The sequence below is a fragment of the Oenanthe melanoleuca genome, chromosome 6, assembly GCF_029582105.1.
Source record: "Oenanthe melanoleuca isolate GR-GAL-2019-014 chromosome 6, OMel1.0, whole genome shotgun sequence".
NCBI lineage: Eukaryota > Metazoa > Chordata > Aves > Passeriformes > Muscicapidae > Oenanthe > Oenanthe melanoleuca.
Window position 1 is genome coordinate 3,249,619 of NC_079340.1, and position 23,362 is coordinate 3,272,980.

The window sequence follows — 23,362 nt, forward strand, 5'->3', positions numbered from 1 at the left end:
GTTAGATAGGATGTTGGGAAGAAATTAATCCCTATGAGGGTGGGCAGGCACTGGCACAGGGTGCCCAGAGAAGCTCTGGCTGCCCCTGGATCCCTGGCAGTGTCCAAGGCCAGGCTGGATGGGGCTTGGAGCAGCCTGGGATAGTGGAAGGTGTCCCTGCCCCTGGGTAGAGGGAGTGGAACAGGATAATCTTGGAGGTCCCTTCAAGCCCAAACCATTCCAGGATTCTCTGATTCTATGACCTCCTCCTCTCCCAAACACAGCAGGTGAGATGAGCAGGGAAAAGCTGGACTGGGAAACCTTCAGAACTGAATTTAACACGTGAGTTAAGCATCAGGTTCAAAATTAACATGTTTGTGTTCTTCCTGCATATTATTAGTGTGTCAATAAAGATCTGCACTCATGCCTTTCACTCATGCTTTAGCTTCTGCCAAGTTGCCTCTCCAGGCATGTGCCTATGGCACACAGGAGGTGAGCATTGCACCATCTCCTCTCTCAGGGCACAGGAGGGAGGCCATCCTGCAAAATAAGTAAAAGTACATCGTTAACCAAAGGACATTAAACATTAACATACAGGGATATTAAGTTTGCATGTAAGTATCCTTGATCTGTGATCTGCTAGCACAATGAAATGGAGTTCTTTTATGGCTTTAAAACATTCATATGTTTTTATTGGAATTTTTTTCCTTTCCTTCTGTTGCTCTAGTCATGCCAGGGAACATAAGGTATGTAGAAGCCAGAGCTGCACAGTAACAATACCTGTGGCAGGCAGCATATCCAGGGGGGAGCACATCAGGCATCCACCCTTAATCAACTGGAGGATTCTTCCAAGGCTTCATGAGATTTGTGTGGGACTAGCAAAAAGATTGATTTTTGCTCTACTAATCACACCTGGTGGTAAACTGCTGCAAACTGATTATAGAAAGCAGAGAAGAATGCCAAGTTGAACATCCTACACTTTTGTATTTCTTCCAGAAAAAACCTGGCCAGTGTTAATTGGCTGCAGGTACTCGTAGCCAAACTTAGTTTTTTGCTTAGAACCTGAGCTTGTGAGAATCAGAGTATCTACAAAGCTTGTCTGGCAACACTCTTAAACTTCCCTGTTAAGTGACTCATAAAGGCTTCAATCCTAAAGTGAGTTTGGCATCTATGCTCACCCTGTAAGTCTTGTAATCCAAGAGAAGGAACCACTTTCTGTGAGCTGACTGAATGTGCCTTTGTGGGTACAGTCTTTTGCTGTCTGAGAGTACTTACCTTTCTGTTCCACCACTTTTTGGAGCAAACCCAGGTGTAAGGCTAGCCAGAGAGATGAGATTTTTTTTTTTGTGTTGTGCTTTCCTGCAGGGAGTTGATGGTGTAGGACTCCCCCAGCAGTGGGATGTGCTGGGCTGCTGTGGCTTGCAGGATGTTGCACCTCTCAATATTTCAGGGTGTGCAGATCCTCCCAAGTTTGCAAGAGCCTGCTGTGTCTTTTCAAGAGCTGAAAGAGAGGTTCCCTCGATTCTGAGTTGATTTCCCTGGAAAACCAGTGTGAGAATTAACTTGCACTTATGGGAATCTCACTCTGTAACTCTGCTTGATGTTTCATTCTCGATGCTGGAAGTGCAGGGATGTCAGCGAGGTGCTGTTTCCTCACCAGGAAGGTCTTTTTGCTCTTGTTTTAAACTGGCTAAACTAAAGGAATTGCCTAATAGGGTTGGTAAGTGCTAGAGGAAGAAAATCAAACAACAAAAAACAACAAAACAACAGCTAAGCTGCCCTGGGGGAATCACTGAGGGGAATCCATCTGATGCCTTCTCTCTTAGTTATGCAGTTCCCAGCTGTGAGTGACTGAGACAAAATCCCTGAAATTAGTGAGCTCAGAACTCACTGAATTCTTCAGATTTTTTTTAAAATAGTGGTTGATAGACCCCTTAATTTTGAGAAAATAGTTATAAACCTTTTCAGTAAGATTCAAGTGATAAATCTGAAAATTAGGGAAAGGAATTTAGCTCTCAGATTTCAAAGCTGACACAGGTTTAAATGCATCCCATTTGTTTGGGTTCTGTGATTCAAGGGAATTAATATTCTCAGCTTTTTTTTCCCCTGGTAACCATGAGAATTGTATTAAAGAAGTGGAATCCAAACCATCCTGCCTTAGTAAAGCAAAAATATTTCCATGGTGAAACTGTGATCTGGCATCACAAACTGTCAGGGAGAAGTTCCAGCCCTGTTTTGTGTTGTCTGCCAGAGGTAGGAAGAACTGTGTGAAGGTTGGATGAAAGAAGCAGTGTGAGGATTAGTGTACCCTGCCCATGATCTGTCTTAAGTTAGGAGTAGGGTAATTCTCTGTATGTTGTTGATACTTGTATTAAAATTAAGAATATAGACTGAGAGAAGGTTTTGGTTTGTGGTTTTGATTTGGTTTTTAGTTGGGCAGTAAGTGATGTGGGTGGTGGCAAGGGAAGCACCTGTTAAAAGCAATAGATTCTGCCTGACTGATGTGCTTAACATGTCAGCTCAACTTTTTTCCCTTTTTTTACCTCCTCTTCCTTCTCTTGTCTCCCAGAGGCTCAATCAAAACCATCAAATGCAGTGATGTTCCTGCTCAACTCCAGCTCCTGCTGCAACTCCTTGTTTCAGTATCTCCAGAGCAGCAGTAATGCCTGGGAGAAAGGCACAATGGAAGGATGAGGAACTAGTTACTTCAAAAAAACCTTTTTCCCTTTTGTGCAGAAAATTAATCTCCTTCTTCCTACCCCCTCCTCTTCCTGGACACTGTGGATTACCTGCTTCTTTTTAGGCAGATAGGCAAAGGAAGCAGGATGAGAAGCAAGTATTTATAGCTCACCTCCTGTTTATGTTCTCATCCTAGCAGATGTGACAGAGCTTTGTACTCATGCTGGAAGAAGAAAAAAAACAGGCAGGAGTGAGAACTGAGGCAAATGCAGATCGTTTGCTAACACAGAGTTCATACAAAGTGCTTCCAAATGTAAAGAATAACACTTCCCACATCTTGCTGGCATTGCCTTTTTTTTTTGTGTCCGTCTGCAGCCTGATTTTAAAATACAGAAGAAAAAAATCCACGAAGAATAGCACTGCAGTTCAGAATGGTTCTCTTTTGCTTGACCTTCATCCACATGAAACGCTGCCCTGTGGAGGCATTGAGTGCAAAATGTTCTTTTTGGTGCAAAATCTGACCTCTTGAGTGGGATGGAGTAAGGGTATGCTGTCAAAGAGAGAGAGAGAAGAATGAGTTCAAGCCAGTGGGATTTAATCAGACAAGTGTTTGGCTCCTGGGAGACGAGCTGTACAATTGAAAAAAGCAGCAGTTTGGACTTAGAGGAAATTGTGCTCAGAAGTTTATGGCTTGTTGCTATCACTGCCAGGGTGTTGGATCCCAGAAACCCAGGTCTTTTGATCTTTCTGTGCTGTCTGGCACTGACCCCCTGGAGAACACTGCTTTTGACCTGAGGCCTTGGAGAAGGCTTCTAAATTTGAGTGATGGAGTTAAAATCACGGATATATAGTTAAATAGAAGTGTGTGATTTCACATGGTAAAGGGTTTTAAATCTGAGGTTTTTTTAGTGTAGTAATAGGTATGGGACAAGATGGAGGATTTTGGGTGGTGTCTCTTTCAGTGCTCATCTTCCTTCTCCTTCATGGTTTCAGACTGCAGTTTCTGGTTGGTCAGTCAGTGTCACACTGAGGGTCATGGGAAATTAGTTATTGGGTTAAAAGGATAAATAATATAGGTGTTAATTCTCTATGGGACTGTTTAGCTTTAAGAGACCTTGTAGCAGCTGGATCTTCCTCCATTTTACTCACTGCTAGAAGTGTTGCTGAACTTTCTGTACTTTAGGTAAGATTTAATGAACAACAAAGCTTGAACAAGAGAAAATCCATTTCCTTCATGTATTTTTTAATCCTGGCTCTGAGTGAAGACAGAGGAGACTCCAGACAAATCACTAATTAATTAAGTGGTACAAACACCCACCACTGTTACACCAGGGCACAGCTCTTGGGCACAGGGGCTTTTCCCACTGTGTTCCCTCTCCAGCCAAATCCCAGGGGGTTTGCAGTGTGAGCAGTTCCCTTACAGGGCTGTTTTATCACATCCCAGACTCCCAAAGATCAGCCTGGTGTGTTCCTGGAGGGAAATACAGAAATATTACATGGGTGTATTGGCTATGTGAATGTATCCAGAGACCACAGCAAGAAACTGGAGAAGGTCTTGTATACAGGGTTGCAAATCCCTGTTGTAAAGTTGGGCTCAATTTCAAAGGACAATTGAGATTATTTATTATTTTAAAATAATTTTTTCCCTCTAAGAGGGATTCTGGAATCTGGTGGTGTCCAGGCACCTCAGAAAGAGAAGAAGGCGGGGAGAGGTGAGAGCTGCAGGCAGACATCTCCAGTGGCAGATAGGCCTGGAGATGGAGTGGCAAACAGACCTGTTTTGATCCTTTGGAGGTGTCTGAGGAAGGCAGGGAGGTTGCTGAGGAGGAATTAGCAGGAATTAGCTGAAGCTGGCAGGGCGCTGGCAGCAGCCGGGTCCCTCATGAGGCGCCGCCATCTTCTCATCACCCCACTGCCCTCGTGAGGGGCTGCCATGGCCTGGGAAGGTCCTGTGAGTGCTCAAAGTCCCACACTGGCTCCTTTGTGAAGGGTTTTATTGGCAGACTGGTTTAATGGTCACTGGATGGGTTGCCTGGGGCTGGGAGGGGGCTGTGTGGGGTGTCATGGGGCTGAGAGGTCTCTGTGAGGGTTCCCTGGGGTGTCATGGGGCTGAGGGGTCTCTGTGAGGGTTCTGTGTGGTGTCATGGGGCTGAGGGGTCTCTGTGAGGGTTCTGTGTGGTGTCATGGGGCTGAGGGGTCTCTGTCATGGCTGTGTGGGGTGCCATAGGGCTGTGTGGGGTGCCTGAGGCTAAGTGGTCTCTGATGTCTGGGGTATCTGTGGCTGAGGGGTCTCTGAGGGTTGTGTGAGGTGCCATGGGGCTGTGTGTTTTCTGTGAGGGTTGTTTGGGATGCCATGGGGCTCAGAGGTCTCTGATATCTGGGGTGTCTAGTGCTGAGGGGGTCTCTGAAGTCTGTGTGGGGTGCCATGGGGCTGAGGGGTCTCTGTGAGGGTTGTTTGGGGTGCTGTGGGGTTGAGAGGTCTCTGAGGGCTGTGTGGGGTGTCACAGGGCTAAGAGGGGTCTCTGATCTCTGTGGGGTGTCTCAGGAGGCTGAGAGGTGTCTGGGGTTGAAGAGTCACTCATCTCTGTGGGGTGTCATGGGGCTGAGAGGTCTCTGTGATAATTGTGTGGGGTGTTGGGGGCTGAGAAGTCTCTGTGAGGGTAGTCTGGGGTGTCATGGGGCTGAGGGGTGTCTGTGATTGCTGTGTGGGGTTCCTGGTGCTGAGGGGTCTTTGATATCTGGGGTGTCTGGTGCTGAGGGGTCTCTGTGAGGGCTGTGTGAGGTGTCATGGGGTTGAGGGGTCTCTGTGAGGGTTGTTTGGGGTGTCATGGGGCTGAGAAGTCTCTGTGAGGGCTGTGTGGGGTTCCATGGGGCTGAGGTGTCTTTGTGAAGGCCTCTCTGATGGTTGTAGGGGGTGCCATGGGGCTGTGGGTTTTCTGTGGGGACTGAATGGGGTGTCTGGTGCTGAGGCATCGTGAAGGCTGTGTGGGATGTTATGGAGCTGAGGGGTCTCTGTGAGGGCTGTGTGGGGTTCCTGGTGCTGAGGAGGTCTCTGATATCTAGAGTGTCTTGGTGCTGAGTGGTCTGTGATGGTTGTGTGGGGTGCCATGGGGCTGAGGGGTCTCTGTCATGGTTGTGTGGGGTGTCATGGGGCTGTGGGATCTCTGTGAGGGCTGTGTGGGGTGTCACAGGGCTAAGAGGGGTCTCTGATCTCTGTGGGGTGCCTCAGGAGGCTGAGAGGTGTCTGGGGTTGAAGAGTGGCTGATCTCTTGGGGTGTTTGGGGCTGAGGGGTCTCTCTATGGGTTACTGCATCTCAGTGTGCAGTGTCTAAGGGGATTCTGAGCTGAGTTGGATCCTGGATAAAAGGTTGGGTTACGGGGAAAGTCTTCATTTCAGTCTGTTCCTTGATATTATCTGCTTTAATTGGCAAGTAAATCAACTTTCCCTTAGCCCAGTCTGTTAAGCTGGTGGTGACTGATCTCTCTGTCTTTATCCTTTTATCCTGCATCCTCCTGTCCTGTTGCTGAGCAGTGAAGGAGCAGCTGGCTGGGCAGCTGGCCCCAGTAAATCCCTCACAGCTCAGTGTACTTAAATCCAGTCTGAGCTTATGTGCTGGTGCAAAAACACTGGCTGTGTTGGGAAATCACCCATCAATCCCTCAGACAGCAGGTTTGGTCAGGACATGGTTTTGCCCTAAGACTCCTTTACTTTACAAAAAGCTGGTATGAAGGGGAAGGAAAAGTTGAGGACAGAAAGGGACTTACATAATTTAGGATTGAAGTACTGTTCAAGAGAGACCAAAATCTAACAGAGTAACAGGATAAGAGGAGCAGAAATGAGGAAAAGACAAACAAATGGATCCCTTCAGCATGTTTGAGGTGGGTGGCTTGGGTTGCTGTGGCAGCTTGGGGAGGCTCACAGCAATTTTCATCACTGAGATTCCAGCCTGGAGGTTTTGGGATAACCACTTTTAGAGCCAGGAAAGACATTCAGTGCTTCATGCAACAAAAGTCAGGATAGAGAGGAAAATAGCTGTTTTTTTGGAAGAGGTGAGCTGCTTGGTATCAGACTTAAGTCAGCCCCATATAAAAGTGGCCCCTCAAAGTTTGTAAAATAGATGTTGCCAGAAGCACTTGCAAAGGTGTCTCTTGAATGCTTTACTTTGTTGTAAGAAATTTTTATGTAAAGAATGCTCTGTTTTTCACTAAAACTCTACAGTTCTTGCTGCACTTGTACTTCAGGTAATTTAGCTGCATGTTTTACTTGGGTTCTTCTTTTCATGCTTGGGGTGTGTTGTTGTTTTGGTTTTTTTTCCCCCCTGGCCAACCTCTTTTCTGATTTTAATTAGGGTTTGGAGACTCAGTCCCCTAAAGTTGTTAGCATTCCATCATTGGTAATTCATACATGGAGAGCAGGAGCTGCTCCCTCTTTTTCCATCAGAGAGCACTCACTAAAAGACAGATTTTTTCCAGCAAGGCTTTGATTAACTTTGTCACCCAGGTAGTATTGAGAAGGCTACATTAGGAGACCTATAGAGATGTTGTTGTTTTTACCTTTGGATTGTGTAATACAGACCTGGACAAGGCTGGGGAAGCTTTAGTTTTAGGCAGAGGACTGGGACTTTTTTCCTCTTGCTCCTTTAATAATTTTGAGAACACAGCTGCTGCATAACCCTGAGCCTCTTAAGATGCATCTTACTGCAGATAAGGCAGGAAATGAAGGATCTGATGGATGTGGAATGTGAATTCTTGTGAGACCCAGAAAGTTACCCTAGTGCTTAAAGCTTCTCATTTCAGCAGTCTGGCTTTGGTGCTTTTCACACTCCCAAGTATTGCTTATTTTGGGAGAGGTGGACAGGTCTGTCTTCACTGAAATTTGGGTGCAGTTATTCCACACTTTGTTGCTGGGTGGAGGGTGAGCTGTTGGCTGTTTGTCTGAGGGGCAGATGTGGTCAGTAAAACTTGAAATGAGTTCCTCTCTCTGCCTGTACTGCTCTGATCCCCAGTTTCAGCCTTCTAACACCTTTCTGTAGGCAGCTGTTGAACTGCAGACATCAGATAATGGCTTCAAACATTTCTATCCATCTCAATTTTAAAACAATAGGCTCCCTTCAGGAATAAAAATGATGGATGACTCCTTAAGCTCTTGCTAACCTCAGATGACATATCATGACATCTTGGTCTCTGCTCAGTTTTGAGTTCATTTGTTGCTGTTTTTTCCCTTCCTAGCCAGTAGAGCCTGTTTTTGCTGATAAGGAATTGTACCAGCAGCACAGTTCAGAGCTGCAGGAGTGACAGACACGAGTGTTTTAACAACATCTCTCCTGTCAGATGCACTGGCAGCACCCTGCTGGGGAGGGGAGTGCTGAGGAAACAGAGGGGTTCAGCCCATATTGGGATGTAAGAATTGTGCAAGGGGTGAAGTCTGGGGACACCTCAGCTTTTTGATGAGTCACCTAACATGCCCTGGTTTTTCAACCTGTTTTGCCTTTTCCCTGTTTTGTTTTATGAGGGCAGGAGGCTTCTGGAGTGAGCTTGTGTCTGTCAGATATTCATAGCCTTAAGGTAAAGTCTGCATGTGCTACCTGATAATATCTTCCAGCTAAATGGTTATTTTGCAGTGGGATAGTGCTGGGTTTAATGGGCTTTAGGATGTTCTGAGGACTGCATTTTTGAGTTGCCTACACATCTGGTAGAGAGGAGTCCTGCTGTGCAGTGTTTGAAAAATGGATGAATTATGTTGTGTAGAGGGGGAGAGTGAAGCAGTAAAAACCTCTCATCAGTGCTAGCTGTGCTGTGGGATCAGGTAAAACAGGTCTGTAAACAGTGTTTGGGGTAGTGCTCTCTGACTGAGGAGGGTTTGTGTCTCACTAAGTAAATTCTGCCCACTTGTTTTTTTATCTGATACTATTTTTTGAAGGATTGTAGTTCCCCTACTTAGGTAAAAATTGGTCCTGAAAATCAATTTGCATGTGATCCTTGAAGCTTCTGACTTTTTTAATAATATGATAGTAATGCTAAGACAACAGAGCTAGATTTGTACAGTATGTGGGGCTGTAGCTGTGTTTTACTCAGATAATTTTGAGTCTAAAACCTGTTTTTTTTCAAGCAGGAGGGATAGTCCTGATTGCTCAACAATAGCACATGGTGTCAGAGAGTCAAGAAGACTTGGTTATTTCACTTGCAAAAAGGCAGATTTGCCCTTTGTTTCCTTACACACAAGTGTTTTTTACAACATTACTTTTGCTGAAACATTCAGCTTCCCACTTGAGTTATGGCTGTTTGGTGCCCATTTCTTTTCCTGTGTCTGATTTGACCCTGGGAAGCTGAAAATGCAGTTTGAGAGGAGGCAAATTGAAAATGACTGAAAATTTTTCATTGTCAAAACTGTTTGAAATGAAGTATAAATACAGCACCTATCACAGTGAATTTCTAGAGCTGTCAGTGCAGTGACCATCAGAGCCAAAGGTCCTGCTTTCAAGGAATATTATTGGAAACTATCCTTGGTTTGGATATCAAGCTTCAGAGGTCAAGGGAAGTAGCAATTAAAGCCATTAAAAGTAGATTATCAAAGGCAACCTCATGAAACACAGAGATTTAGACAATTTGGCAGAGAAATAATCAGCAACCTGAGTTTTGTTTGCAAACTTCATTAGAAATTTACTTAAACAAGTCCTCCCTGTAAGATACCTTTATAAAAATGTAGGTTTGGCAGCTGTGTTTTAGCAATCAGCTAGGAAAAAGGATCCCAGACTGTAGGAATGTCCAAATTGGACAACAGCTGTTGAAAAATGTGAGACTAGCCACTGAAATATAAACCACCAGAGACAGGTGAGAGCCTTACTCTGGTTTGCAGTTGGGCTGTTTTGTGCCAGAGTTGTAATTCTGGTCTTGGGGAAGGATTAGTTTATAACCAGTGTAATCTAATCTAAAAGATAGACTTCAAATCAGTCTGATTGTAGATTTTTATGGGCAAACGAGTCTGTTGCTAAGTCTGCAGAACATACAAACCCATTCATGTGCTTTCTTCCTGTTGGGCTGTTGGCTTTTTTTAGTTTTATAGCTCAGTATTACAATTATTGCTTTTTATGCTGGAACAATTTGTTCTTCTACTCACAGGCATGTTTACTACTGTGTCTCTCAGAGTTTGATTTCCCTCTGTAAGGACACAAAGTCATGTTGGCATGGAAAACAACCAAAGAGAATGAATCTGTTAATCCGCAACTCTGTAAACATCCCTCCTGGTTAATGCAAGAAAACTTTTTTTTTTTTTTTTAACCTTTAAAGCCTTGTGCTTTGATATGGTTTCTACTCTGTCTGCATAGTAAGCTCAGTTGGATTTCTTGTGGCTGTAGAAATCCATGTCACATGAAGGCAAACAGAGCACAGCTGTTCTGTTCTGGACTCTGGGCTAGGTGTGTAGAGGTGAACTTGGCTGCGGGGGGAATCCCTGTGGGGTGACAGATGGGAAGGGAAGAGGCTGTTCCTGCCAGGTGCTCCGGCGTTGTGGCTGTTCCTGTGGCCGGGGGCGGGAGGAAGCGCTTGGGGAGGGGACACAGGAGGGGTGGGATCCCGGCAGGCCCTGATCGTTTGTCCTTTTCCCTGTGTTTTCCAGGTGCATCAGCGGCTGTCTCCTTGGCAGAGCGTGAGAGTGGTGTATTGCAGTACCGTAGTGCCCTCTGATGGTGAGTACACCCGTGCTCCAGCTCCCACCTCACTTGGGCTTCCCTAACTCACATTTCATTCCCTGCCCCCTTTTCTGGTTGAGGCTCTTTTGGCTGGGCACCAGTCCAGTTTGGAGCTAAGGAAGCGACAGAGAGAACAATGTCAAGAAGAATTAAGGAAATGGGCAGCTTTTCTATGAACTGTTCTTACAAAACTGGATGGGCTTTATAAAGAAAGATGGAATTGCGTGCAGCTGTCCAAGTCTTTTTGCCATGCTTCTTTCTGATGTTGCTGTGAGGTCTGCATGATCCTAACCCTTCAGGGTGCTGCCCTTCCTGCAGGGAGGTGCCAGAGGCTGGAGCCAGTGGTGCCAAGCACTAGGACACAAGGCAAAGGGCAGAAACTGATGAGCAGGAAATTCTACCTGAACGTGAGGAAGAGCATCTCCTGTGCACTGGAACAGAGAGGCTGTGGAGTCTCCCTCACTGAGGACACCCCAGAACTGCCTGGACACAATCCTGTGCCATGTGCTCTGGGATGGAGGTGACACCACCAGACCCACTGTGGTCCTTTCAGCCTGACCCTACCTGCCCCCTTAAGTCCATTTATGTAACAAAAGTGCAGTTCATGTCAGCTATGTGCCAACATGGTCAACAGCATCATTTACTGCAGTGAGTAAGTTGTGAAGCCAAGGCAGTGTTGTTCCTTTATTTAAATTCTGGGACAGCTCAAACATGAAGCTTTTTTGTCAGAGCATAAAGCAAAAGGGTGCACTGGTGGAACTTCGAAAATCTTGGTGTGCCACAGTCCAAAGAGGAAAGGAGCAGCTCTCAGCTCACTGCCTGCTTCACATCTGCATGCTGTGCACAAGGAGTGCAGTACTTGTGCTGACAGACATGAGCATTGAGTGGATCCTCTCCTTGTTAAGGCTTGTTAATAAGGACTGAGAGCTAATAAATGAAAGGTTCCTGCTTCTGCTGCCAGGATAACAAGTGTGCAAAGACAAGGACAACATGACTGCTCTGCAGAGCTTACATGAAAACCTGGGGGCTTAGACAGGTAGAAGTGTAGAGGATTTGTAAGGTTGAGAAGCTGTCTGACTGTACCTCATTTGATTTTACCTCTCCTCATGTTGTGCTTGAATAATTCTCTCATTATTTCTTCTGATAACTTTGCCTTTACCAGTAGCCAATGTTCAGCACTCACTTATTTAGCCACACTTTTTTCTTTTACTGTATTTCATTTTGACCTCCTTTGTTGCTCAAGTTGATCTTAGGCAAAAATGGAAATCTTTAAAGAAACAAAAAGATCCCTGACCTGTTGTTGATGCACATTTGATTGAGTCAAAACTTTGTGGTGCTTGGATGGAGCTCATACCTCAGGCTTAATATAGCATGTAAAGCTTCTCAAATCCCCCATGGTCTCATTTAGCACCATTCCTGACCAGGCTGTAGGTGAGTGTAAATGTGAGTCAAGAACACTTGTATAAAATTAATTTCTTTTACTTGCCATGCATTTAAATCCTGGCTTAAAATTTAACAAGCAGAGGATTGGCTGAAACCTTAGCTCTGTAATTAGTGAGGTGCCAAGTGCTTTGTCCACTTAGTAACTTGTGAAGTAGCTGCAGAAGACACACAGGGCTGTGGGAGAGAAGAGTGAGGCAGCCATATCACAGGGGCTTGTTAATAACTTTTACTGGAGCTGCCTGCTGCTGTCTGTTAGGTTTATGTTACTGTGTCCTTCAGATTTCCTTTTCTTTGCCTCTTCCCTCTTCAATGCAGTAAAAATCTGATCAGCATTACTTGTGTGGGAGGTGATGGGAGGATCAACCTGGACTTACGGACTTTTCCTGCCAGTGAATTAAGCTAAGAAATTCCTTTTAGAAGGTTTTTGCAAGGAAAGCACAAAGCAGCTGTATTTACAGACTTACTGACCCTGTGTTTGAAGGGAAATAATTTCGTCTTTAATACTTCACCTAAACTGGAAATCCTAGTGAAAGGCTTTGTTTGTGCTCTTAATGCTGATGAGTTGTAAAAAGCAGCAGGGCTGTTCCTGCAGAGCTGGCAGTCCTGGAGCTCTGGTTGTGGTGTGGTACCACTTGAGATACGTGGAAAAAGTGTCAAACATTGTTCTCTCTTCTGTTCTGCAAAAAAAAAACAACCCTGCTTCACTGCAGTGTGTGGTCCAGGTAGGATTTTAAATTTAAAGAAAATCTGATAGCTGGTGTCATAACAGCTGCTGCTGAGGAACTTTAAATTCTGTCTGACAATCCAAATAAATTGGCACTTTGCTTTATTTCTTTCCAGTAAAAATACGACTGTTGTTTCTGAATTCTGTGCTTCAAAACACTAAATCTACTAAAATCCTGTCAGATGTCTGAGCCTTGAGAATAGGCATTGATAGGTTTTGAAACACTGGGGCCTCTTAGGATGCTTCAGTTGTTTTAGGTGTCCATACCCGGTTGATTCCATCTAGTCTTTGAGGACTTGAAGGCAGCAATCCCTTGCCAGTGGAAGAAAACTTTTTTATGCTTGATTCATTCCATGAAGATGTGTGATAGTTGAGAATGAAAAGAGAATTCTTCTGACTTTGTGGAAGTGCACTTGGTACATCCTTTCTCAATATCCATGATCCCCCATTTTTGGAAAGGTGTGTTGCCCCAGGACTTATCCTCATTTATCCCTTATCCCTTTGCAAGTTAAAATAACATTATTTGCCTTAATTTCTACTTCTGTTGACTTTTTGACTGACTGCTTTTGATGTTAGCTGCTTAAAATTACTTAACATGTCAATCCAAGAGTTCAGTGAGTTTAAGGAGATGGGAGTTGACCAAAGCTACAACAGGTTGGGCTACTGAGGCAGATGAATTGTGGGTGGATGTGACTGCACCATCCTTGAGACACAGCAAATGCTCTGAGCAATAAAAAGCCCTGTATGTTTTTACATAAGAACATACCTATGACAGCAAATAATTCTGTGTGCTGTTATATCTTAGCAACTACCTCACTTGAGGACAGTTATGACTGTGCTTCAGTAAAGGGCACTTAGGGAATATGAACTTTCAGCTTCTCTTTTCTATGTATGGTTGTGGCAGTAAAATAATAACCAGCTTACAGCTCCTACAGGTCATGGATTTTAGGATTACAGAAATCCCCAAGAACGCCCTCAGAAAAGCTTTTGGCAGCACCAAAGAGCTGGAAAATCTTGTTTTATCTACACCTAAGTAGTAATGCCTGTCTGGAGAAGTACAAAGCATATCGATCCCATGAATTTTAGATTAAATGACCTTGAAGCCTAAACTTGGAGTGCTGCTCTCCTACAACCTCATGCTCCTGACTGCTTTCTTGTCAGGTCCTGCCTCAGGACAAGGAGGAGGAAACCAGAACTAAACAAGAATAAAAACATTTGGAGTGGGTCCTTCCTTGATGTTTCCTAATAGACACAATCTGCCTTTGTCTCCTGAGCTATAAATCCTGATATAAACAGCAGTGTTTTGTCTTCCATAGTTCAAAATGCTTCAGTCTCAAACCTAACCAAAACATACTGTGCTGCCACATTATGGCTTTTAGATATCATGTTGCCTTTAGAACAAAGATGACTGTGTTTAGAGTAAGTAACTTTTCTAAATTACTGTTGAGTTACTGGAGTGAGAATCTCGGCCTTACCTCCATTTTTTTTTTGGCCACATCTCCTGAGAAAACCAAAAGTTTAGTCTGTTACATGCAGATTATGATCAGGTTTGCCTCATCCTCCACGGAACAAATAGAGAAGAAGTGTTGTGTTTTAGTGATGAGCTTGTGTTTTTGCTGTCTCTTTTGCAGAAGTGACGGTGGTTTACCAGAACGGCTTGCCTGTGATCTCTGTGAGCCTTCCGTCGCGGCGCGAGCGCTGCCAGTTCACCCTGAAACCCATCTCAGACTCTGTCGGGGTGTTCTTGCAACAGCTGCGGGCAGAGGACAGAGGAATCGATCGGGTTGCAATCTACTCAGCAGGTACTCTTGTTTACAAACTGATTGATTTACTTGCTTGCCAGCTGTTTGCACCCAGCCCTTTGCTTTTGAAGTAAAAGTTTGCTGTCCTGTAAGTTCCTCGACCTTCCTGAAAGAGCAGAAGTTAGAAATGCTATTCCTAGAGTAAGAATATTCTATAGTCAGGGCTGCCAAGGAAATCAGTCCTAATGGAGGTGTTTTTTGCTATTTAGCAGGAAAGATGCAAGCCGTGTAACCTACATAGAGGTTCGGATGGATTTATAAGGAATTGGGTGTGAAGGGTGGTACATGGGAAACAGTATCCTGCTGTAGCAATGAGAAGTTAGTCACTTTCACCTTTCCTTGTCCTGGCAAGAAGTATCATCCTCTGGAAAGAGTAGAAACTAAACAGCTGGGTTTGGGATGGTGTTACAACTTAGCCACAGCATGTTTGAGTCCCTTGTTCCTCCTGCTCAGTGCATCCTCTGTGTTTTCCTTACAGATGGCACACGTGTGGCTTCCTCCACAGGCATAGACCTGCTTCTGCTGGATGACTTCAAACTGATCATTAATGATGTCTCCTACCATGTCAGACCACCAAAGAGAGGTAAAGCAGACTGCTTCTGCTCAGCACTGGCAGTTCCTTTCAGTATTCAGCTCCCTGCTTCATTGCAAACATGCTTTATTAACTTGTTCAGGAGCATGAATCGTTCTTTCTAAAGGGAAGCCTTGTGGTTTCTAATCCTGCCCTTGGAGCCTGATTTGGAGATATCCAAGCAATCAGAATAATCACTAATGAAAAGCAGATATTTCATTCTGTTCAAAGCTGGTGCCCCCCCCAGCCCTCAAGAGGAATAAACAAAGAAATAGAATTCCTTTTCATTTCTAAGTTTTTAAAAAAATTTTTTTAATTACTGAAAAGTAATTCAATTTAACTCGTTCTGAAGGAATACAATACAAGATGGGAATTAGATTGAAACTTAGATTGTCTGTTTTGGAAGAATAAATTGTTGCTCCCCTTGACAGCTAACATTGTTTCCATTTAACTGTGGTACTTTGAATACTGCAGATAAACCTCAAAACCTTGTTAGCTACCAAACAGTGAAATAAAGGAAACTGTGCCCTTAGAAGGCTTGTCTTATGAAGAGTCAGGTAGGAAGGGAAGGGAAACCAACCTATTTTGAGTCAATAAGAAAATAAATTTCAATATTATTCTTTGGACACGTGATTTTCAAGATATGAAAAGCTGCAAGAAGCTTTTGAGACACTTCAGCATTACTGGGGGAGGCAGGAACTCAGTGTTTTTATCTGCCCTCTTTCTTCTGGGCAGCTTCATAGCCTTCATAAAACACCAGGTTCTTGCATGCCTGTAGTTACCTCTGAGGATTTAAACAAAAGGGACATCTTGGGAAATGCTGTTCTGCCTGGCTCTTGGTTCACAGATGTGGAGGATTTTATTGTTCTGTTATTCTGGAATTGGGAGTGGAGTACTGAGGGTGATGATCTTTCTCCACTAAATGTGGTGTACACTGACCTCTACTAAGATGATTCTTTTTTTCCCCATCTCATTAAAAGCACCTTAGCAAAAAGCTCTCCACTAAGACTGGATATCTAAATCATTTGGTATCACACACTCAAAGAAATTACTCCACTTTGTCACCCACTGTGTGCTGATAGGTGAGCTCTGGGATCACCAAGGTTACAGGAAATTGTCTCCTAGCATGCACTTGCCAAGGAGATTTCTATAGTTTGTGCTAAAATGAATATGCCTGCAAATTGGAGATTAGTTCTGTCAAACTTTTCAGCTATTGTTTTTTGCATTTTTACAAGATCACCTTGTGTATTTGAACATGGAAAGGCCAGAATACTGTAGTTTTAAATAAGTACTTCTTGATGGTCACCTCAGTAGGAACACATGGATTTTTCTTCGTAGGAGAGCAGGAGCCCTTTAACTAGAATCAAATTCTGTACTTTGTACTTTGTGTGTCTTGGCACAGGCAACTGAATCACTTTTCCCTTGAGCTGCTGGTGTTAAAACTTAAGCTGTCCACAGCTTTTTGAGTAGTTAAAATCCTGTTTTGATTACTTTAGGTACAAGTCCAAGGATGCCACAAGAATTAATTTTGGTTGGGTATTGTCAAAATCTTTTGCTTTAATTTCAAATTTCTTTTTTTTTCCCATGTGGCCTGTAAGACAATACAAGTAGTCACAACTCCTTTACAAACTGGTATCCTCTAGGAATCCTTCTTGAGTTGGAATGCAAGGATAAAGGTGTTTTTGAGTCATGGTTTCTAGTGAGGGAGAACTTTACTCTTTTGCAGGCAGCACAGCAAGGGCTGATACCCACAGAGCTTTGGGAAACAATTCTTGGCCCTGGCACTCAAAATGCTGCTGCTGAGGCTCTTGTGGGGTCCCTAACCCAGACTAATAGCGGTTTCCCAAGGGCACATGGGAAGCCCTGTGGGCACAGGTGGAAAATGCAGCCTCTGTTTTTCCCCAGAGCTCTTAAGCCATGAAAATGCCACGACGCTGAATGATGTGAAGACGTTGGTTCAGCAGTTGTACACAGCCTTGAGCATCGAGGAGCACCAGCTGAACAAGGAGAAGGAGCTGATAGGGAGACTAGAGCAATTGAAGGAGCAACTAGCACCTCTAGAAAAAGTAAGGAGTTTCTCAGTGTCTTGTATTTATCCTCCAAATAAATGCATTTCCAGGTTTTAATTGGGTTCCTGGCAAGCTTCAAATAGTTTTAAGATCACTGAACCAAATGTTTACCAAACCATGTCTGCTTCTGGTTTCTGGAAATATTTTGTTTCCTTGCTTTAAATAGTTGGAAATGAGCTTGTTAGTAAATGAAAACTGGGGCTAATGCAACAGAACATCTTTGAACATAGAGAAATAAATACTTTCCTGAGACATTCAGAGCATGCTCAGAGTAAATATAGGTGACAGCAAGATAGTGATGGAAAAAAAGTTTAGGTTTGTTTGTATAAGCATCATGCATAATCAAATCATGTTTCAAACCACTTGATGTTACTATTAATATAAGGGACTGTTATTATCTCTTAACAACATCAACATAATTACTTCTGAGACTGCAAGGTGTGTGTTTCTGCCTTCTTGCAGGTAAGGATGGAGCTCAGCAGGAAAGCAGAGAAGAGGACAACCTTGGTGTTGTGGGGAGGCCTGGCCTACATGGCCACTCAGTTTGGGATTCTGGCCCGCCTGACCTGGTGGGAATATTCTTGGGACATTATGGAACCAGTCACCTATTTCATCACCTATGGTAGTGCCATGGCAATGTATGCTTATTTCGTAATGACCCGCCAGGTAGGACTTGTGCTGATACTGACACCTCACTAGAAATCTTTCTCTGGGCTCTACTCCCTAGAAAAATAGCAAAGTTGTGCCTGGTAGAAGCTGTTCTGCCCCTTCCTTATCCTGTTGGAACCCAGATGCCACTTGTTTAATTTGTGCTGGCCAAGGAGGTGGTGTGTGGCTGTGGGGTGCTCTCATGGGGGCCCTGGCTGGTTGTTTTACCAGAAATGCTTTTCTGTGTTTGGTGGCTGACTGCTGTAGCCAAACAGATTCATCTGCTGGTAGATATGGTCAGTACAGACAGTATGGCTGCATGAGGTTCTTCTGAGCTTGAAGGAAGCCCACCCCCTCACATGCCACCTTATCCTTTTTTAAAGAGCTCAAGGATCAGGCATCTTGGTGGAAATATCTTTCAGAGATCTAATCTCCCATCCAGATGAAGAACCCATCTCTGGATCCTTGTAATTGTGGCAGATTCCTTGTGGGTTTTCTAGTGCATGGTTTGTCTCATGAGTTCCTAATCCTGCCTAAATAATGAGGAAGGGAGGGCTCAGAGTGTCTCTGCTGCTGTCACAAGGTTGTCAGAACAGATGCTGCAGGTGTCCCAGCATGGTGTCCCAAGGGTCTGTCAGCTGCATCATTTCAGGGACAGTATTTATAGCTTTTCTCCCTCCTTTTTTCCTCACAAACTTGTCAGTATGAAATGTCAGTTCTTGTTGTCTCTGTGTGGAAGGATTCACATACTGGGGAGGGGAGGAAGGTGATAGAACTCACTGCTGGATTGTAGCAAATGAGTAGAGAAGCAAATGTCTGACTTTGCTGGGTCTGGCTGGGATGGAGTTAATGTTCTTCAGAGCAGCTGGTGTGGTGCAGTGTTTGGCACTTGTGACCAAGACAGCCTTGGTAACACAGCAGTGCTTTTGCTATTGCTGAGCAGTGCTGGTACAGCATCAAAGCCTTTTCTGGTTTTTGTTCTTCCCTGGTCTGCCCCCATCCCTGGGAATGGGCTGGGGGGAGGGAACACACCTGGCACAGCTGCCCTGAACTAACCAAACTGATACCACATAATGGCACATTTTGTAATAAACTGGGAGGGAGTTTCTCCAAAGCAGCCATTGCTCAGAGTCTGGCTGGGCATTGGTCTGCTGGCAGGAGGTGGTGAGTGATTGCTTTTGCATCACTCTTAATGTTGTTGTGGGTTTTTTCCCTCAGTTATTAAATTGTCTGTAACTTAACAGATAAATTTTTCTCTTTTTTTTCCCCCTACCTTTGGATTGTCTTCTCTCTCCCATCCAGCTTGCAGCAGTGAGTGACTGGGTGGGGGTTTAGCTGCTGGCAGGGGTCACCCACCACTGTGTGAGCTTGGACCAGGCTTGTGTTTTCTGTCAGGAACTGGTCATTCTCCCAAACACACCTGAGACATCCTTTGCTGCCTCCCTGCTGTAGCTTTATTCCTGTTTTCTCTCCTTTTATTCTATTTAGGAATATGTTTATCCAGATGCCAGAGACAGACAGTACTTACTATTTTTCCATAAAGGAGCCAAAAAGACACGATTTGATCTAGAGAAATACAATCAACTCAAGGATGCAATTGCTCAGGTAACAAATTTTTCCAGAAACAAGATAAAGAAATTACTGCTTGCTAGCTCTTCATTACTATTAATAGACACACTTCAAGCAAGAATGAATGTATTTTAAGTTTTCAGCCCATTTTCTTGTCACAACCCCACTGCAATCATTGAATTGGCTTTGATATTCCTAGGAATAGAACTACTGGAAGTGTAAATCAACACAAAACCCATATTAATCTTTAGGGGCCTTTCAGAAACTGCTGGCAAATCTTGAGTTGCTTCAGAGCCTTTATGCCTCAGAGGAGCCTAATTCAAGATTTCTTTTCTTCTCAGCTCCTACACACCAGATGGATTTAGTGGGGAATGAAGTCTTGCATCCCTTCAGTTCAGATCTTCCTGCACTTCAGTGCAGTCCTGGAAAATAATGTTCAGAACATGTAGCTATATTGTTAAAGTCAGTGGGGGAAGATTTCTCAGACTCTGGAGACAGACACTCTTGACAGATTATCCACATTGTGGGATCTGTTCAGCAAGGACTCTGATAGAGATGTTTCCTTGTGTTTCTCAGAGCCTTTTTGCTGAAGGATGGTGTGAGCAGAAGAAGCAGAGTTACTACATTATTTTTCACTGCTTTCTATCATCCTTTATTCCCAGACTCTGGAAATGACAGTGTAAGATATCCAGGGCAAGATGAGTCCTACTCCAGCCTTAGAGAACAAACTGCATAAGGAAGGACCCACAGGTCTTTCTAGTGTTTCTGCCATGTTTTCCTGGAGCTTTTCTTCTAGAATCAACCATGCTAATAATCTAGTTGGGATGTTGGTTTGTTGGGTTTTTGTTGGCTTTAAAAAAAAAAAAAATCCAGTGAGTTTACAGGGATCCAAATCTCCCCTACCCTATTCCTTTAAGTGGCTGTGTGCAGACAGGTTCAGAGAAATACAGCTGAGAGCTGTTTTCTTAAATATAAGCCTGCAACTTTGTTTCCCTCTTTGGACAATTTCCTGCTGGACAGGGAAAAAAACAAGGAAATGTGGGAAAGCTTTTCCTTCTCTAAAGGAAAATGGTGTGGGGGGAAGTTGTTTTGGGAGCTTGTGCTTTATAAGGTGCCTTTTACTTTTAGGCAGAGTTGGACCTTAAGAGGCTTCGAGACCCACTGCAAGTTCATCTGCCCATCCAGCAAATTTCTGAAAAGGACTGATCAGCAAAGAAGCTCTGAACCCCGGCAAAACACCTGTTCATAGCTCTTGCCTTTTTTAATTAAAGCATTGCAGGTGGAAGCTGGGACGTGGTGTGGGGGGTGGAGGGTTTTTACCTTTAATCAAGACAAAGGACTGTAAAGGGGGAAAATCTCTTTAAATCAGAAGATGGGACATTGTGGAATGTTAGTTCTGAAAAGGGCTTGGCAAATAGTCACGTTTTAAAATCTGTCAGAACGGCGATTGTGTACAAAGACAGGACTGGGGGGGCTCATGAAAAGAATGTAATGCTGGGGTGTTAGGGGTGTCTTCTTCCAGCTTTGCAGGGTCTGCCTCTCAATAAGACACCAGCAGCCTGCTTAGCTTTTTAAATTTTCCTTTACCTGATTCCAATCTCTCTTTCTGTCTTGAAAAAAAACAAAAGGAGAAAAAAAAAATGAACAGAGAATCCAAGCCACCTGGAGCTCTGGCTGGTGATCAGAACTTGCACTCCACCGCCATTAACACGCACACTTCTGGTCAGACCTGGTCTCTTTTATAAAGTTACTACAAGACTGCTTTCTACTGGAAAACCGTGAGCTTCCCCTTCCCAGCCCACCCCCTGTGCTCCACTGACTTCCTCCTTTGCTTATTTGTAGCACAGATTGGTTGTAGCCAAGTGAGAGAAGGAATGAGTTTTCTTCTGGACATTTGATAATCGATATTTTGGATTATTCCGTAATAACTCGATAAACTTTGCGTCCCAATGCCCTTGAGCTCCTCCTAGAAATCCATGGCAGCATTGCATGAGCGGATTTTTATATTCAGTCTTAAGAGAGGGAGCTTCCCCTCTTCCTACCCCAAATCTGAGAGCCACCTGGACTATGAAATTATGAAGGCTTAAAGGATTACAAAACTGTTGCTGGAATCATGACTCCTGCTTTTAAATGAAGAGTTTTGGAGCATGGAATAATGAAACTTGATACTTGACTGCTTGTGTAATGGGATAGAAGGTTTCACATATCCTCAAAGCATTTCCCTTGCCCAGAGGCTTTTTGAGAGCCTGGGGATCTTACAGTGCATGACACAGAACTGGTCTGGTTCTGTAGCACTTTCCCCTGATTAAGTAGCTTTAAATGAACTTTGTGTCCACAGGTCAGAATTTCTTAGGAGTGGCTAATGACATCTCTTGTTCTTAGCTAAAAAGAAATAAAGGAAGGAAGGTCAACCCATTGCCCTCTCTCTTAACCAAGGCTGGCTGCTTTCTAAGCAGATAAAACATCTCTTCACTCAAAGCAGGTCAGTCTGGTGTAGCACCCTGCTGATAAATGCTGTGGAGACAGGATGAAGGTGGGAGAAGGACACTAAGCTTTATATACAGAAAGGCTGGCTGCTTCTTTTTGATGTTTCACTACTACTCCTCACTGTGTCATGGAAAGAGGCTTCTGGTTTTTTTGGAGAACCATGTTTTAAAAATATAGGAAAGAAAATAATTCAGTATTAACTAGATGCCAGGTGCCTTGCAGATGTGGAAACACAGCTGGGATTGCTGCCTCTTCTCACTCAGTGGCATGTTGGACCGAATGGGTGCATGTTTCTAGTTTTGGTTCTTTTTTTCCCCTTCCCCTTTTCCTCTGTCTTTCCATTTAATTACGTTGTGTGATTATTTTTTATCTGTTTTATCCTGTTTGTGTGATGAGTTTTAAAAGGAAAAAAAGTGAACACAATCCTGTAGCTGAATCCTTGGTGTGTGTTTGGGATGAGGGAGGGAGCATGGAGTAAAGTCCTTCTTTAAAAAAAAAAGAACAAAAAAAAAAAAATAAACCTGAACATGTGTAAAATCCTGTATCATTTATGAAATATGTATAAAAGAGCAATGTACTTCTGGAACAATAAATAACTATTCAATTTTTGAACTAGTGCTCTTGAATAATGTTATTTTCCCCAGCTGAGAAGAGAATATTCCCTGTGTGGCAGCTCTCTCCTGAGTTTCCTCCATTTCTTTTTGTTTAGGTTGTGTCTTCTTGACTGACCTTACCTCCCTGAGGCCGTGGTGATGCAGATAATAGCTTTCCTGAAGAAGCCTGGATGGAGATCTGGCTGCCAGGCCTGGCTGCCTAACAGGGATCTCAGGAGGTGGTGAGGTAGAGCTAGAGATACTTGGTCTAGCAAAGGTCTTCCTTTGTTTGGCCAGCATAGTAATAGGATAAGAATACAAATTGCCCAGCAACCCAAAAGAGGTGCCTGTGGTGTCAGTGTATTTCTACACTGCACTCAGGTGCTGTTTTGGAGAAAAACTGAAGTGTTAGGCTTCAGTTCTTTTCTTTCTGGGCCCTGGAATGGTTTGATTTGTCATGGTGACACGTGATTTGTTCATTAGCTTTGGGAGAGCAGAGTTTGCTTTGTCCTGACTTCAGTGATTATTAGGATGAGATGTTTGGTGCAGGTTTCCATCATGCCCGTGGACTGCTTAAAAAATTTCCATACGTGATTAGGTAGTTTTTGAAAAAGCCAACTCTCACGTTTTTGGAAGCTGGAGGGGAAGGGCTGGAAGCTTTTGTTATCACCCCCCTTTAATCACTGCTGATAAGCCTCCTTAGTCTGCTGCAGTCCCCAGGTGAGCTGCTGCCACCCTCAGGTAGATTGTTTGGCTCAGTTTCATAAGAAATAAGAATCCATCCATTTTGACATCCAGGAGAGCAGGAGGCTTTGTGACATCTTAGCACCACTCTCTCTGTTTTGAAAGCAAGAAGATGCTATTACAAAACAGTTCCTGCACATGCTTTAATGTGTTCTAGAGACAGTGTGGGTCAGGAAAGTGTCTGCCCTTGTGCACTGAAACCCACAAGCCTCCCACTCCAGTCTCAGTGCCTTGGAATGCTCACACTGAAGGGAAGGGCAGGGTTTGTTTGCTCTCCAGATCCACACTGTTGTATCTCAACATCAACACATTCTCTTGCAGCAGCTATTTCCCCTTTGGGAGCCAGGCAGCTGACAGGGTCCTGTC

The 23,362-nt window shown here is 43.9% G+C and overlaps 1 protein-coding gene across 2 annotated transcripts in view; it reads left to right on the forward strand.

Moving 5' to 3' along the window:
* The window catches only part of MCU (mitochondrial calcium uniporter), a 74,042-nt gene extending 51,771 nt beyond the window's left edge, over window positions 1-22,271 (forward strand). The window contains exons 2-8 of one of the 2 annotated variants that reach the window (XM_056495611.1): window positions 10,274-10,343; window positions 14,145-14,315; window positions 14,794-14,898; window positions 16,792-16,952; window positions 17,418-17,621; window positions 19,092-19,208; window positions 20,301-22,271. In XM_056495611.1, the coding sequence (XP_056351586.1) occupies window positions 10,274-10,343; window positions 14,145-14,315; window positions 14,794-14,898; window positions 16,792-16,952; window positions 17,418-17,621; window positions 19,092-19,208; window positions 20,301-20,378 (906 nt within the window). In that variant the 3' untranslated portion in view covers window positions 20,379-22,271. The remainder of the gene's footprint in view (window positions 1-10,273; window positions 10,344-14,144; window positions 14,316-14,793; window positions 14,899-16,791; window positions 16,953-17,417; window positions 17,622-19,091; window positions 19,209-20,300) is intronic. The other variant, XM_056495609.1, reaches the window with a different exon arrangement.
* Window positions 22,272-23,362: the final 1,091 nt, after the last annotated feature.